Source organism: Denticeps clupeoides, chromosome 19 (assembly GCF_900700375.1).
Source record: "Denticeps clupeoides chromosome 19, fDenClu1.1, whole genome shotgun sequence".
Lineage (NCBI taxonomy): Eukaryota > Metazoa > Chordata > Actinopteri > Clupeiformes > Denticipitidae > Denticeps > Denticeps clupeoides.
The window spans coordinates 11,089,868-11,106,690 of record NC_041725.1 but is presented as its reverse complement, the minus strand read 5'-3'; the positions used below and the strand labels follow the sequence as shown (position 1 = coordinate 11,106,690).

Genomic DNA, 16,823 nt, shown 5'->3' with positions numbered 1-16,823 from the left:
CAGTTAAAAGGGCAGATATTCTGGAGTGATGCATGAAATTTGCAATTTACAACCAGCCTATGAGTCTACCTGACCAGTTAACATCACGTGGCGTAGGTGTTTCATGGGATTGCATCAACCAACAGATCAAAATGATTCTTTACCCTTGTTGGGGATTTGGGAATTGTTCCAATCACCCCAAGAGAACCACAAGAAATGACATTAAAAAATCAGTCAGGTGGCTCCAGGCTATCTTGGAAGTGCGGCCTTAGGGTCCCCCTCCTTAGTGCCCAGGCAGGGTTATGAGCTCACGGGGATCCCCTCTGCCTGCTGTCCAGAGCTCCAGCTCTACCAGTGGTAGTACAGCCTGGGGCCCAGAAGCAGAACTTACATAACTGTCCTCTCTCATTGGACTGCCAGGCAGCTGGAGCAACTGGGATGTCGTGACAGGCTAATTTTGGACTGTGGTGCTATCACCTCTTCACTCTCTTCTTGTTCTGTTCTTCGGTAGTGTCACACTGTGGAGTTCACTTGCATGAATGTAAATGCTATGTAGATCTTAAAGAAATTAGTACATTTGAATATGTTGCTTTTTGTGAACTTTACAGTTGTACATAGTTTTTTTTATTTTGAAATATGAAAATGCGATACACTGTATATGAAGAAGCCATGGCTTTTGTGAATAAACAGGCTATAGGGTGTAGGTGGAGGGGATATTGAGAGGTTCTAATTTGGTGAGTCACGACGGCCCTGGATGGGCAGGGTACAGCTGTGAAACCAGACCCTGGGAATTGATTTAGGGCATGGGGAGTAAGAGTTTCATAAGCCATTTATCACATAGAGATACACTACAAGCAAGTAGTGTTGGCCACCAAGGGCCCAGACCCCTAATACTGGTACATACATTAATGGATTATCTCAAGGTTTTATGCTACTTAAAAGCAGCAAAATGAAATGATCTGTTTTGATCTGAAGATGTTTTGAAGATTGTATGGCTGTGCCTTACCCACTGGAAACCAGCATTCATTGCAGACACTATGTAGTGGATGTGGGCCTGACTCCTTGTTTTATCCTTGATATGAATTGTTCAAGAGATGAAGCAAACATCTGAGGTGTGCTGCAGAAATCAAATCACCAGATGCCGGTGTCTTCTTAAACATCATCGAGAGAGGTCCTTGAGTAAGTCAATAAATACTAAACTAAAGGACAGAAGTTATTTTTGTGTTTTTTTGCTAACAAGGAGCAAAGTGTGCTGATTTTTTTGTGTTTTAGGCTGCATGTAGCAATACAGTTGCAAATACCTTTCTTGCACTTGCATTGAATGAAGCAAAGGGGTGGGCACAGCTGCTGCCCCGTCTCTGGTGTTATAACGTAGGTTCTTGCCTTTTAGAAACTAAACTGGCAGTCACAGACTGCAGCTGTCCAATGAGGAGAAGGTCTGCACACAGAGTCTAGCCAATGGGAAAGGAGATCTGAGTATTTAAGGTAAGGTCTGACATCTTTCAAAGTTGGGCAACCCCTACATTGGCTTTGGTGAACAGGATCTGATCCCAAGGACTGTTACTTCTTTCCTTTCTGTTGTGCAGGTAATTTCAGCAGAAGCTCTTTTTTCTCTTTGGAAGAGAGTGGGGTGTTTTTTAAAACTTATATAAAAATGACCAGCACAGTACCAATATGGTGTTAATCCTGGCAGGATATGAGAGGAAGTTGTTCATTAGCTATTTGGCAAGCTTTGCTTCGGTCTTCTGGGAGTCCTGTGTTAATTTCTGGACATGGTCGGTGCTCAGCTTCACCACGTGAAGTTGCGATCTGAGAACAGCTGACAAGTGAGAATTTCTAGCTTTGGAGTCAGGAGGTCATGCCGAGTGCCACCTGTTGTGTCAAGTCCTTAGTTTATGGCAGAGAAACTGGGACTAGTGTTGTTCATGTCAGTGCTGAGTTGAATCCTGAATGTGGTGCAGTTTTAGTGGACCTAAACCAACATTGATTTGCCTAAAAACATCTTGCATTCAAAAGAATATTTCCATCTGACAGATCAACATTATAGTGTTTTTGAACCAGACGGACGTAGTACAGTGTGTAGCCGGGTAACTGGCAGTGGAAAAAATGCCCACTAAGGAATGCATCCAGCAAAGTAAGACGAGAAGTAATGCATGTGAATGGTACTATGTTAGCAGGCATACTAAAAATATCCTCTGCTGTTGAGTGCACACCATTCCAGTAGGTGTGGAAATAACAAACTGTGGTTGAAGGTAACCAGACAAAGAAAATCTACTGGAGGCGGTTGTCTGAACAATGGAAAGTATTTCAAATATCTCCAAGTGAGCACCATACAGTAATTCTGAGAGGCCTTGGTTTTATTTTTGCTTGTAAATGGAAAATCCAAAAACAATATGCATGTTTTTACTATCAATCTGTATTTTTTTACAGACTGTCCTAGAAACAAAATGGCAAAGAACTGCAACAACGATTACAAGATGAAATTCGCTTTGGAGGAGGAATTCCCTGACCTCTCCCTGCACAACAACCACATGTCCAAAGTACTGACCAAAGAGATCTACGAGAAGCTGAGGAGCAAGTCCACCCCTAGTGGCTTCACTCTGGACGACTGCATCCAGACTGGCGTGGACAACCCAGGTAAATGACCCTGAGATGCAACAACATAGAGCAGATGCATGTCACCCCTATCCTTATTTTACATCGATTAATGGTAATTATTAATGTTCAAATTCTCTTGTGATAGACTAGCTCAATGTAGACATCTCCAAGGTGAATAAATCTGTAGCTGAAGACTGATTCAAACGCACCCTTCAGGTCACCCCTTCATCATGACTGTCGGATGTGTTGCCGGTGATGAGGAGTCCTACGAGGTCTTCAAGGACTTGTTCGACCCCATCATCTCCGACCGTCATGGAGGCTACAAGCCCACTGACAAGCACAAGACTGACTTGAACTTCGAGAATCTGAAGGTACCTTTGGAAATGGCTTTCAATGCATAATCTCACATTTGCTGGAAGGATGTGGCACATATTATTGTTTTTTTTCCTAGGGTGGTGATGACCTGGACCCCAACTATGTTTTGTCCAGCCGTGTGCGTACTGGCCGTAGCATCAAGGGATTTACCCTGCCCCCCCACAACAGCCGCGGCGAGCGCAGGGGAGTGGAGAAACTCTCAGTTGAGGGTGAGTTAGCCCATTCTGAGAGTTTAAACGATGGCCCTGAGAACTCCTTTTAATTTTAAATGTACCATTCTGCAGCACTGGCCACTCTGAGTGGTGAGTTCAAGGGCAAGTACTACCCTCTGTCTGGCATGACTGACAAAGAGCAGGAGCAGCTGATCGCTGACCACTTCCTGTTTGACAAGCCCGTCTCTCCTCTGCTGCTGGCTGCTGGCATGGCCCGTGACTGGCCTGACGCAAGAGGCATCTGGTAAATCAATGAAAAGCCGTCTAATGACTGTTAATAGGCCTCAAGTGTGTCCAAAGCCAACTTTTGTCCAAAATGACTTTTAAAGGCACAATGAGAACAAGACCTTCCTGGTCTGGGTGAACGAGGAGGACCATCTGCGTGTCATTTCCATGCAGAAAGGTGGCAACATGAAGGAGGTCTTCAAGCGCTTCTGTGTTGGTCTGCAGAAGGTAGAGACAACTCTATCACAAAACATGACGAAAGAAAAAAAAAACATAAAAAGGATGTCCAGATGACGATGACGAATATAACACAAACTGCCTATGTGCCTTTCTCACTTTCAGATTGAGGAAGTCTTCAAGAAGCACAACCATGGCTTCATGTGGAACGAGCATCTGGGCTTCATTCTGACCTGCCCCTCCAACCTGGGCACTGGCCTGCGTGGTGGCGTGCATGTCAAGCTGCCCAAGTTGAGCACACATGCCAAGTTTGAGGAGATCCTTACCAGACTGCGTCTGCAGAAGCGTGGCACAGGCAAGGGTCTTAATTTAGGATGACTTTATTTGGTTTATTTGGTACTTCCAAAATACTACAACTGCTGCTTAACTTAATTTTCATATTATTCACAGAAAGGGGGGACATGTGGTTGAGGTTGTGGGGGTGGCATATAGGAATTAACAGCTTAATGTTAAGTGGCCATATGGTATGAATGGGAATCACATACTGAACCCTAAAAATGTGCAACCTGGTTGATGTGCAGGTGGTGTGGACACTGCCTCCGTGGGCGGAGTCTTCGACATCTCCAACGCTGACCGTCTGGGCTCCTCTGAGGTTTATCAGGTGCAGCTGGTGGTTGATGGAGTCAAGCTCATGGTTGAGATGGAGAAGAAGCTGGAGAAGGGAGAGTCCATCGATGGCATGATCCCTGCTCAGAAGTAAAGTGGAGGTGGCACTTCTTTTTGTATTGTATCGTTTGCCATGTACAGATGAACAATCAATCAGCTCCTTCTCTTGACTGTTTCAAAGGACACTAAGATCTGTTCAAGTTCCTGCCTCATTTCTATCCATTCTTTTGTCTGTATTCTCTTCTGTCACCCCTTCTATCTGTAACATCCTGGGATCAAATCTCTGCACAGTTGGGACAACCTGGCTGTGTGTCTTCACCTAAAACTTTTTTGGTTGTACAAAGTAATGGAATAAATTGAAAAAGCCCCATGTAACAAACCAAACTTGGTCTGTTGTGAATTTTTGCACGAGGTAAAGGTTTAGGACAGCAGACACAATTAGCAACAGTCCAACATTTCAGAAATGTTATTTTTTTATTATTTATTATCTCATTCTCTTTACATTTAAAAAGCAAAAGAAAACAGTCTAATATTTTAAATAAACTAAATCCATATTATCTAGATATCTTCTACACAATAATACTAATACAAGCACGCTGCTGGACTTGCAGGGACGACTGTGGCTATCTTGCTTAGTAAAGAAGGGCCAGACCATGGCGGCCAATAAATACACACACCCGAGCACCAGTGAAAGATCTGACACAGGTTATGCCAGCGGCCATGTCCCTCGTCCATACGAAAAAGGGTCCTGCAGCTTTTCTTAAAAGCTGCAGAGCCATGTACAAAATACTGCATGATTAAAGGAACAAAACGGGTAAATGTAGGTACATGAAACCTTTCCAAGTTCCACAGTGAACAAACAGAAAACACTTCTATAAACAACTTTATTAGATGCAGTGTCTGAAATTTCCATTTTATCCTTTACACTCTGTCATCTTAGGTCTCACACTCACATACAAATATACAAACTCTTAAGTTCTCAGTCCCTTCGAAGCGCACATACACAGTCTCTCACCTGAAGACATTTCTCATATATTAGATGCACACGTAGCCGTAAAGTGTAGGAAGAGAATACTTTTGCAACAATAACATAAGTATTTAGAAATCCAGTGTCATGTACATTGAATGTTCAGTTGTGAGGGTCATTTGCTTGGCAGCAAAATTAAGATTTATGTTTGCGACACACTACCGTATGAGTTTTATTTTTTTTTTTTTACTGTACACTTGGTAAGTGGGGAGTGCTCTCGAGGGTCTAATCAACGGTGGGCCGGAAAAGAGTTGCATATAAAACCTAAAAGCAATAACAGCCAAGCCATGTCATTTTACCATGTGTGTCCTTGATTTGAACCCAGCCACATGCTCAATGGAAAAGACTAGAATAATTTCAATACTGAGTCACCAATCACTACATGCGCTGCATCGTTTAAAGGAAGGAGAAGAAAAAAATAAAAATCCCTGTGACCAGTTACGTCTTTCAAGGTATTTCATTCACTACTGTGAATGAATTTTTCACTACTGATCAGCTTAATTGTATAAATCCCAAGACATGTTTCTCCTCATCTTCATGATTAAACTCTTTATGACCTGAACTTGAATTTGGTCTATTTTCTTTATTGAATATTGAGTTACAACCATCTTTCATTAAAGACATGCAAGGTTGTAGGTCGTACGTTTCTACCGTAATCTTTTTGGCAGCAGCTTGGACACTTCAGAGCACTTCACGTTAATTTTTAGTTTTAGGGTATTTTGTGGTATTGCCATCCTTTCTGCTGTTGCTCTCATAGATTTACCTTTGGCCTTCCATAATTCCTCAGAATTGAAAGGCTGGAATAACTGAGTTAAGAGAACACACACACACACACACACACGCACACACACAATCACATTTTACCCTTTCAGTGTTAAAACGTTTAACACTTGAAATAAGAACACATTAAATAGACTATTTAAAGTTGCCCCTGACATCTGTCCATGTTTTTTTGTTTTTTTTATAAGAATAAGGATAACAAATAGTTCTTTGCTTTCAGTGATGAGTGTCACCAATGGGGGAAAAAACATTTCACTGCTATTGGTACTTTGGGAAGATTTACTGGTTTTGATAATGAGCCATGAATTCGTTGCAGAGAACCCTGGTTGGCGCCCAAAATGACCAATGAGGACTGGGCGGCCCTATGCACACAAGAAACAATGGGGTAAATGTGGAAAAGCTGTGACATTTTCTAGTGTAGAAGCATTCTTCCTGCAGTCCATCACAGTCAGAAGGCGTAAAGTGTCTCGCGGCTCTGCTTTTGAACCCAGGTTGATTGTCCACATCTCTCCCACTGTGACTTCACCTAACTAGGTGACTAGGTCTAGTAAACGGTGACAAAAGTCAGTGTCCAGTTAACCAGACAACCACAGACACAGGTAGGACAATTTTTTTTTTTTTTTTACCTGTACATTTCGAAAAGGGAAGCAAGGACGCACTCTTCGTCATGAAATATGTGTTTGCACAACTGTGCAAATGATACAAGCAATTCAGCAGAATAGTACTCACAGGGGGGCTGACAAAGAACAGTTTATTTTATAATGTGACTAAATGGGTGCAATGTACCACGGCAGAGGAAATACAATTATTAGAGGTGCGACTGTCTGTTTTGACTAAAGTGCTATTGTATGACCTATGTAAAACGCTCAATAAACTGCTGAAACGCAGACAAAAAGTAAAAAAAAAAAAAAAAAAAAAAAAGATAGAGGAGGGGGGGAAAGCATTAGTGGCTCAGAAAAGCAGTCATTACATATTACACACAGTACAACACCGTGAAGTCTGACAGCTTTGTTCCTGTGTCACTGACAACACAACAGTACGCACAGAACAAAAAGAAAAGTAACGGTTTATATAAAACCAGGCGATGGACAAGATAAATGAATTATCTTTGTTTGCTCTGGCTTGCATGTCTCCCCCTTCTGGATGGAGTCCATAATGGCATTGTGTCATTACATACCATCTGAAGGTGAATTTCCTGCCTAATAACAGATAAAAGGATACAAGTCATCTTAAATAGCAGCCATTAAAAACAAATTAAACTGAACCAATATGATGGTCAACACACACACACACACACACACACACACACACACACACACACACACACACACACACACACACACACACACATATATATATATATATATATATATTAAAAAGCCCAGCTACAGTACAGTCTGTGGATCCGTGGGTGAGTGATGCGTTTCAGCAGGGCATACGGGTGGTCTGGCAGAGGGCTGTCCGTGTCTTTGTGTCCATGCGTTCATGTGTCCGTGTGGCACCGGCGAAGGGGGGGGGGGGGGGGGGGGGGTTTAGAAGACAGAGCACCGGCTCTGGCAGCACAGCTACAGAAGTCCTACAGAAGTCCTGACCTGGTGCCTCTCTCCCCCTCCACCCCCTCTTGCCCTCAGAGTTCCAGCTCCTTGGAAACTTTGGTGGCAATGTCCCGGAAAGCAAGCGGCGCCCCCCAAAGGCGCTTGAAGCGTACCCCGCTGGTCTCAGACGGCCCGGCGGGTAGCTGGCAAACCTCAGCCTCGAAGGCCACGCGTGAGCCCGCCGCTCCGTGGGTGCAGGACAGCAGGAAGGGCCCGGCCAGGTGGACCTGGCAGCCACAGCCCTGTGCCGCCTCCCGTAGCGCCAGCACCACCTCCGCCGGGTCCCTCGGACTGCGCACCCTCACATCCCAGCCGCATCTGGGGGTCCGGGGCTCTGCCGCTTTTTGATTCCCAGGTAGATGGCGACTGCAGAGGGGAGGGAGGGGGGGGGTGATGGTGTTGTGGGAAAATAATGGACAGAATGGGGGAGTTGTGGAGGCGTGTAGCATGAACATGCATGTATGCAAGATTGGAGAATTGAGGTGAAGCAGGATTGGTGGAGGGGTGGGACAGATGAAAGAAAAGAAATTAGTTTTGAAATCATGTTAAATGTGCATAAACATGTCTTGCATAAAATATCTAAAACCACCAGGATTAATATAAACATTTAAATTGAACAGTAAAGTAAAAACCCTTAGTAAAGAATATATTAAACGACTTAAAATATTAATAAGGTAAACTTTGATTTAAAAAAAAAAAAAAAAAAAAAAAAAAAAACCCTAACGGATGGTACTTTTTACCTTTCAGGATACAGGTGTTCTTCAGGCCAAAACAAAAACACAGTGAAGATCCAGCAAAGACAATGATCATGTAAACACTGTAAACATGGTCTCCATGTAAACAGCATATAAACAAACCATCCAAGCCTAAATGCTAAAGGGAGCGGAGCATGCACCACCTTTCCATCAATGTGGTCTAAAGAGGGGTTTCAACTACAGGACAGGGGTCTATGCTGGCATCAAACAAAACAACAATTCAGAGCTTGTCTGGCAAAAGCCGTGTGCAGTATCAACTAAAGGAAACCTGATTTCCTAATATCTAGAGGCCAGCCCAAGCTGAAAGGCCAGGTTTTACCTGTTGTTTTTAACCTGAGACTGTGCATCTGGAGGTGTGGAAAGGGAAGGTAAAAGACCATTTCAGAAAAGTATGCTTTCATATCATTAGGTCATTAGTAATTGTTTTACTTGACCCAATCATTCTAACATTATCATTTCTACTACAAACTCAATTAAAAAGAGACATAAATAAAACTGTACATAATGAGGTCAACTTGTAGACCTAGTGTAATTTATTAATTAAAGTTGACTAAAACGTGCACTGCTACACTGCTTACATGCCACACACATATAATTAAAGTACTGCATAATTATAGGGGCATACAGTTAAGGGGATAATACCAGTGATGACATACTAACAAATAGACAATGCAGATTCTTTTGGACCTCTGTGCGAACAATGCTTACAATGGGCCATACATGATTAATTAATCATGAAAATCCACAATAAAGACATTAGGGATTGGAGCAATGGCTTACCTTGTGACCGGAGATCTGCAGACTCTCTCAGGTTCGTCTGTGACCCTCAAGAGGGAGACAATGGGCAGTGTTAGAAATGAATCAGCTTAAAAAAAAAAAAAAAAAAAAAACGTGGCCATTTGCACTGCTGGCAAACCCCCACCCTCTGAAACGCTTACACTATCCAAGCAAGCTCACATCAAACACAGCACTGGGCTTCTGCTATGCCACAATGACATTATCAAATCAACAAAACCAATAAAAATAAATAAAATGCAACAGTGTGGGGTGATTTATGGGGAAGTTCCACTGAAAATAATAAAGAAAATGCGACATACTTAATGTCATTAATGTTTCTAATCAAATTACTAATCAATATATCAATGGTTATAATACCTGTTCCAATATTTGATTAATTTTTAATTTGACATTTTGCTCGGAGGGAGCCCACATTAAATATGCATCATGAAAGCCTGAAGAGTTAATCTGACTCTGAACATTTCACAGCCACAGGAGGGCGCTGCTGCTCAGCCGTCAGCAGAGCACGTTTTTAGCCACACCTCCACAAACCCTGCCAACTAGAAAGGTCACTGCAATAGGTGGGGGTGCCCTTCCTCTAAAGATGCCCAGCTGAGCTTGAGCCCAGGAGTCCTTCCTCTGTTAGAAGATGGTGGGTATCTCCCTGCCATCTTGGAACTGAGCAGAGGTGCGTAGGAGAACGGGGTTCGTGAACGTGGCCAGCTGGTTGTGGACACAGGAGGCAGATAAGTCCACTACTGTTTTCACTTGGTGAATGGGATTCCCAGGGGGGGGCGGGGATTGAAAAGACTCTTACGTAAAGGATTTAATCAGGGTTTAAACGTGTGCACCGATACACCGCGTTTTTTTTTGCTTATATGACAAACTTAACCCCTAGGCGCAGAATGCAAAGGTGGTAAATGAATGCTAAATTCACAAACAGCATCGCACCGAAGGTATATTAGCTATGCACTGTCACAAATTCACAAGTATACGCTACGCACTGTCACAGGCCACTGATCTACGTTGCTTCGTCCTCATGATATAAGAATGAATATAAAAGCCCTGGGATATAAATGAATGAACACAATAAGAATGGTACACACAAAATATTTTAAAGAAAAAGGGTGAAGTACAGAATGCCCCAACGACCCTGAGCATTTTACCTTACCTTACCCTGTAGGTAAGCAAGGCAACAACTATGCAACTGAGGTAATAATAAATAAAATATTATAAAGTCCATATATAGACCTACAACAAATTTGCATTATTTGCAGATTTTATATTATATGACTGTACAGTTTGAAACACTGAATAGAAAATGTGAGACCATCAGAACCAATATGTTTATGTTGTTCCAGTTCAAGACTCATGGGGGCACTCTGGTCTCCAGACCACAGAGGAAATGAGGCGACCAGACTGCAGAGAGAATGGGAGGGGTGAGATGTTGGCGGGCCGGACAGGCAGGCAGGCAGGCAGGCAGCAGGACAGACAGACTGACTGACTGACTGACAGACAAGAGAGAAGCACCCAGGAACATGGGCAGAAAACTTACTAACTGTTTTTGATCCCTGTGGCAGAGTGCAGCCCGAGACGGACTTGTTTGAGCTCTGACGCTTAGAGGGGTCAAGATTGACCCTGATGAAAGAGAGAGAAAAAAAATGGAGAGAAGAAGAGCAACAGACAAAGAGAAAAAGAGTGAGGAAAGAGAACAGAGAGAAATAATAGACTGCAGCTGACTGGCAAGGAAAAGCAGAGAAACAAACAAAGAGCACCCAACCACAGCCAAGACCGAGAGAAAGAGGAGGAAATGTGATTTGGGGAAGTGGGGATTTGAAGCATTGGTTAATAAAGGAAGAAGCCCGAGGAAAAAAAAAAAAACAAAAAAAAAAAAACAAGTCAGTGCTAAGTCTTTGTAGCACCAAGGGTTGGTTGTCTGAAGCAGGTTAGCCATTTGCAATTAGATATAGTCCTGGGGGAAGGGTAGTGGGACACGCTGTTGATCCAGGACCCTAAAATATCAGAATGACCCTCACTTTAAGGTTTCCTAGCCAAAGTCACTCCACTGAACCCAAAAGTAACGGTCATCATGATGAATGTGTGCACATGGCACCACGGTGTTGAGAAGCTCTCTTTAAAAGGTTAGATAGACTTCCTTGACACATAAAAGGTGCCCAGCTACTTGTGTTAAGTGAGGTCCTACAGCGGATTACAGTAGAAAGTTGTCCATTTTTTATTCCCTTATACAGTAAAGGGGCAAATGAATTGTTATCACAGCTGATTTCACCAAGTGTTCACGCACCAGGGAATATGGGAAAATTATGTAAAAGAAATGACTGACCTGATTTAAGACTAAGGCATTTGTGCACAAATTTTTAACCGTGTACTATGTGACCTGGTGTTGACCAAACGAAATGGTTTGGACCGACTCCAATCTTCAAAGTCTGTATGCGAGTTCACTTGCTCAAATATTAGCCTTTGACAATCACACTGCAAATGGACCAATGGCTGGACGTCATTACAAACTAGACTTTTCTGGATGCCTTGAGATCTCCCCTTACCTGCGTGTAAGCTTGGAGGTGAGCTTGCTGAAGAGGTTGGATGTGGCTCGGCTGCGGGCGTGTGGTAGCGGACTGGCATCATGGGACAGGGTGGGTGAGGTCGGCGGTGCAGCGTGGGAGGCTGGCCTTCGGTCCCTCAGCTGTCCACCGTGGAAGGTGGAGCGGACGGTGGAGCCGCGGGTGAGGCGGGAGCGCTCGCCTGAGGAGGAGCCCGATGCTCCCGCACCGGCAATGCTGTGGGTGGAGGGAGAGGCTGGGGGCAGGCGGTGTGACAGGGAGCTAACGGTAGAGGGGAAAAAAAAAAAAAAAATTCTATCACATTTATCAATAGAATCATGGGTTGTGACAACCCAGCAGATTTTTACAACTGAAAGCCTTAAAAGGCTGAGCGATAAGAAGCCAGTGAGATGAAGGATGTGGAATAAAAAGTGCCGCCTGCCAGCTGGTTGGGCCGAATTAAACGTGAACCCTTGGCGGGTGCAGCTAACCGTTGCGCATCAGATTATCGAAGGCAAGGAGAGGGAGACGTAAAAGAGGAGGACCGCGGCCGAGTGCGTTATGTTGTCTAGCCTGCTCGATCTCTTTGGCCCCCCGTGGCTCTTGGCACTCTTCTAACTGATCTCACATACTGGCTTAGGCTTGCCACTGGCCCCAGGCCACTTCACTTAACGCTCCAGATAACCAGCACTCTCCTAACAAACTGTCCTCACTCAAACAGGGCCACGCACAAATTAACTCCTTTTGGGTTCTCTGAGTGGAACCACTTACTGCGTTTTAGGACACGCCACTATGGGGGGGGAGTGGGGTGGGGGGCCTTGCTCCCTTACGCACGTTCACATCTTTGGGCTTCCTATCGCCGGGTTGTACGGACAGGGTCAGGATGATGGCTGTGGGTAAAGCTGGAGAAGTGCCAGGCCGCCCTGGCCGCCTCCCAGCTTCAGCGCTCCACGTGCCCGCTCTCTCCCTGGGCCTGGCGCCCCACGCGACCCCAGCCTTCTGGCCATCCCCGCGAGAGCGACTTAAGAAGGGAGTGGAAGCAGAGAGACGTCCGCTATGGAGCGGGCGGACATCTGCACCGCCCACTCCACACGTTTCAATCCAAACGGAAGTAAACAAGAGCTACGTCATCTTCTTATTTCTGTATAAAGTGTCCTCCCGGCCAGCATCACAACATTCCCGTATACATTTTTTTTTTTTTTTTCTTCTCAAGTTTCAAAAACTTCTCTTGCAAACTATCTGGCACTTCACAACAAAGACACATCAGATTTAATGCATCATATTGTACGTAAATGATATGCAACAAACATGGATAAGTTGTGGAATTGACAAATCAGGGAAGCAAACTTTAAAAGCAGTTGCAATATTTATGGAAGCAAAAATTGTGGTATACCCAGGGCTGCCAACTCTCTCTCAGTGACCGTGAGACACATGCATCTGACCGCCTTCACACGCTCATACCTCCGAAAAGCTATTTCATCTATCTGATCTGGGCGCCCACTGCGTCGCGAAAGACATTTTATAAGTGCTTCAGTTAAAGAAAATTAATCAGCAAGAGCAGGCAAATAAGCGCTGTCTGTTGTTGAGGCCGCGCGCTCGAACCAGAATGTTCTGTCTGACGCGGCTGCCATGGGTGTGGCTTTACTGACAGTCCCCGGGGGAGAGAAGGTGGGAGGGGGTGATGATTCGGGGGGCAACGAATCTCCGGCCAGAAGGCGGTTAAAATGTGGTCGCTCCTGATAGAACATAGCCAGCAGGTAAAACAATCACACTTTCCTAAACAAAGGTATCCTGATCATAATTTTCAAAAACAAGCTCTGCGAGTAGACGTGATCTTCCTTGACTCAGATAATGTCTGCCTAAAGAGTTACAATGTTCTCAGTGCGGTTTTCTGCAACATAATTCAATTTGATGAAACCAGAAGCTTCTAGACATACCTGTTCTCCTTCCCATTCTGTAGCAGGGAGTGTCTATCGGTGCTGGAGCGGTCCGTGCACACATATGTGTTCCTCCGGGTCATGGCACTTGCAGGGATGTTGTTCTGCAGATTATACAGATGAACAATTTGCTGTATTAAACATAACTATATACAACTCTGATTTTCTAGTACTTTAGAATAAATATACTATTTTGATAGTAGGAGAATTTAGATATCAGCTCACCGTGGTGGCGTTAATTTCTTTGCGGCGGTCTGGGATCTCAGCCTTGTTGGGGTTATTGGCACTGCTCACCATGGGGCTTGAGGGGGGAATGCTGCGGCTGCCCACCACACTGCAGCTGGCCTTCCGGGATGGCATACGCTCCTCTTTCAGATCCCCATCACCCGTGCTGGTAGGGCTGCGCTTCGGGTGGGCAACCGGCATCGAGGGTCCGCCTGGTAACCAGACAAACAGCAGACTGTGAGCATACTGCACAGACACAACCACAATAAAAGAATCCGCAAAAGTGAGGTCATTTTACAAGCACTCTCTCCAAGTGCCAAGGGCAACACAGATGTGATTAAGAGGCCATCAGGCATCCAAAGCAAGGGCAATTACAGAACACAACCCTATCAGCAAGCACAGGTAATAGCTTGTCTTTTAAGCCTATATAAAATTTCCCTTGCTCAATGCAGCAAAACAATGGCATTAGGATAACTGCATAAAACCCTGCCAGTCAGTGTCCTTACACAGCAATATAATGTTTGCACCACATTCAAAGGGGATGAGATGGGTTGTAATAGCTCACACACTGCACCTACGAAAAGGACCACCATTATGACCAACAATAATACAGCATATTTGGCCTTCTATAAAACAGAATATTATTTATTATTAAATGTTGTCCACTGTCAATAACTGTGGTCAAACACACAGCAAGTTAGGAGATCAGTTTCATTTGATGAGGTTCATAAAGGATATTCAAAATGATAACTTCACAGCAGCTGTGAATATTAATAATAATCTCAGAGTTACCCAAGGTAACCAAAGAAGGGGTGTGGTCCTGTCTCAAGAACTTCCACTACTAAACTAAATGCCATGAAAAACGAAAGAGCCACAACAGAACATAATTAAAGTGGCAGTATGGCACAAATCTCGATAATCCCTTACAGGTCCCCCATTATGAAAATAATCTCACAAAGTGAAATTTAACATTAATATGAGTTCCGTTAGCCTGTCTATGTTCCTGCAGTGGCAAAAATGGCAATAGGTTGTAAAGTGTGCTTTGGTCATTCTGCTTCGCCAATCTGAGAGTGGCACCTCAGACGGTCTGATGTGGAATGTCTCCCCTTATGTTGTCATAAGGGGAAAGGTTACCTCCCCTTTCATATGCTTTGTCCGGCCATAGATTTTCCCACCCCTCTCCTAAAAAAAGTATCTTCACCGACAGTCATGACTTGAAAATATGTGAAGCATTGCAGTTGCTCAATGATTGGATATAAAAATGAGCACAAATTAATTTTTTTTTATTTCAGTTATGAAAGATTTTTTTTCTAGAAAAAGACACAGACAACTTCCACGAATTCCCTTCTGAAGGCTGTTCTCTTCCTCATTTGTATTTAAAAACTACACACACAGAAACGGTGCATCCTGGGGAAAGCTCATTGTGTGACTGGCTAAAAGTGGCTGCACAAAGCAAAAAAAAAAAAAAAAACCTTAGTACAGATGTGACTGGAAAAAAAGAATTTTACATTAAAGGCCCAGACCACTAGACAGAAATTTCTAGCATTATTGTTAATTTGCTCTCCATGTATCTCACTACAAGGCATCCTTGAAAATTGGCAACCTTGTTTTACTTCCCCTACTAAATCAGTCAAGGTGACAAGTACAGTGGACCCCAAAGTTACTGGAGCTTTTCAATGTCCTTGATGTCTGCAGGTGAGGATGAATGCAGTACATTCATTTTGTTTTCTGATGTGTTTTCTGGCCATATTATCATGCCAGACAAGATTCAGGTTTCCTGGGACTGGCGGCAAACAATTTAGCAAACCTATCAAATACAAAGAACTTACAAATACAAAGACAGGTCAAATAACTTTAAGAAAACAGCACTATGACAAATCAGCACAAACATAACATACTTTCTTTAACATGAGCTAATTAGCTTTGAACCTTGTAAAGCTTATAATTAGTTTTTTGTAAAGTGATTGTCCTTATGATGCACAGCCACCACAGCACATGGTGACACAACAAAATGTATCCTCCGCATTTAACCATCACCTTGGTGAGAAGTGGGCAGCCATGACGAGCATCCATGGAGCAGTGTGTGGGGACGGTGCTTTGCTCAGTGGTTCGGGATTTGAACCGGCAACCTTCCGATTACAGGTCCGTTTCCCTAACCTCTAGGCCACCACTGGCCCAAATTACATTTACATAAGACTATTACACATTGCACAGTAAATAGAATTCTGCTTACTGCTAATCCAGTTATGTTGTCTTAGAATCAATTATTAATTTTTATGCTTCCAGTTAAAAAGAGACTCATTATATTTGAAACATTTATGTTATGAGTTTGTACTTGCAGCCAAATATTTGAACACTAAACCAGAGTCTATATGTGAGATATGCAAATAAGCAGACTCACAGAAGTCACTGTGCCGGCGTTGGCGGTGGTAGGTGGAGGCACTACGCTGGGTCTTGCTGTGTGACGAGGTGGAGGCTGACGCCGAGGAAGGGGCAGCGCTGCAGGACGAGTGTTTGCTGGTACCGTTGGTGATGGTGCTGGGTCGCACCCGTGCCAGAGACAAGCTGCTGGCGGAGCGAGACTCACTGCTGTCCAGCTGTGACGTGCAGAGGACAGTCTCAAAAAAAAACAGAAACCAGAGCCTATGGTTCCACACCAAGGCAAAACATCCAAAACTCACACCATGTACTAATTAAGCAACTAATTGAGCTTTAAATGTGTTTAAGTCTTACCTCTTTTTTGCCAAGCAGCAAGTAGGTGGCAGTGACCTCATTATACTTCTGTGTCGTCAGAGCATCTTTGATCTCATCACGTGAGTATCCCATCCCTACCATCACCTCTGTTTGGAGACAGGGACAACAGTCATAATGTACTAAAATAATGGAAATGCTTGATACGATCATGCGGCAGGAGAGGGATGCATTGCAGAGCGGGCT

At 43.9% G+C, this 16,823-nt stretch overlaps 2 protein-coding genes across 15 annotated transcripts in view; one reads left to right on the top strand and one right to left on the bottom strand.

The window, feature by feature from the left end:
* Positions 1–1,415: 1,415 nt before the first annotated feature.
* ckmb (creatine kinase, muscle b) lies at positions 1,416–4,611 on the top strand. Its single transcript, XM_028962867.1, has 8 exons — positions 1,416–1,565; positions 2,410–2,616; positions 2,794–2,948; positions 3,029–3,161; positions 3,237–3,408; positions 3,494–3,617; positions 3,732–3,921; positions 4,148–4,611. The coding sequence occupies exons 2-8, from the start codon at positions 2,427–2,429 to the stop codon at positions 4,324–4,326; spliced, it is 1,143 nt and encodes a 380-aa protein (XP_028818700.1). The 5' UTR covers positions 1,416–1,565; positions 2,410–2,426; the 3' UTR covers positions 4,327–4,611.
* Positions 4,612–5,099: 488 nt separating this feature from the next.
* Positions 5,100–16,823, bottom strand: part of mark4b (MAP/microtubule affinity-regulating kinase 4b) — a 37,702-nt gene continuing 25,978 nt past the window's right edge. Inside the window, exons 11-19 of one of the 14 annotated variants that reach the window (XM_028962853.1) lie at positions 16,620–16,726; positions 16,288–16,504; positions 13,887–14,098; positions 13,662–13,765; positions 11,728–12,006; positions 10,722–10,804; positions 9,170–9,214; positions 8,709–8,736; positions 5,100–8,000 (exon numbers count right to left, since the gene is read on the bottom strand). In XM_028962853.1, coding sequence (XP_028818686.1) covers positions 7,667–8,000; positions 8,709–8,736; positions 9,170–9,214; positions 10,722–10,804; positions 11,728–12,006; positions 13,662–13,765; positions 13,887–14,098; positions 16,288–16,504; positions 16,620–16,726 — 1,409 coding nt within the window. In that variant the 3' untranslated portion in view covers positions 5,100–7,666. Of the gene's footprint in view, positions 8,737–9,169; positions 9,215–10,721; positions 10,805–11,727; positions 12,007–13,661; positions 13,766–13,886; positions 14,099–16,287; positions 16,505–16,619; positions 16,727–16,823 lie in introns of all 14 variants that reach the window. The other 13 variants (XM_028962854.1, XM_028962862.1, XM_028962855.1 and 10 more) reach the window with 13 other exon arrangements.

Coding starts and splice junctions, on each gene's coding strand:
- ckmb (XM_028962867.1), top strand. CDS start 2,427: ATGGCAAAGAACTGCAACAACGATTACAAGATGAAATTCGCTTTGGAG. Junction 3,162..3,236: donor GGAGAAACTCTCAGTTGAGG/GTGAGTTAGCCC, acceptor ACCATTCTGCAG/CACTGGCCACTCTGAGTGGT. Junction 3,922..4,147: donor TCTGCAGAAGCGTGGCACAG/GCAAGGGTCTTA, acceptor GTTGATGTGCAG/GTGGTGTGGACACTGCCTCC.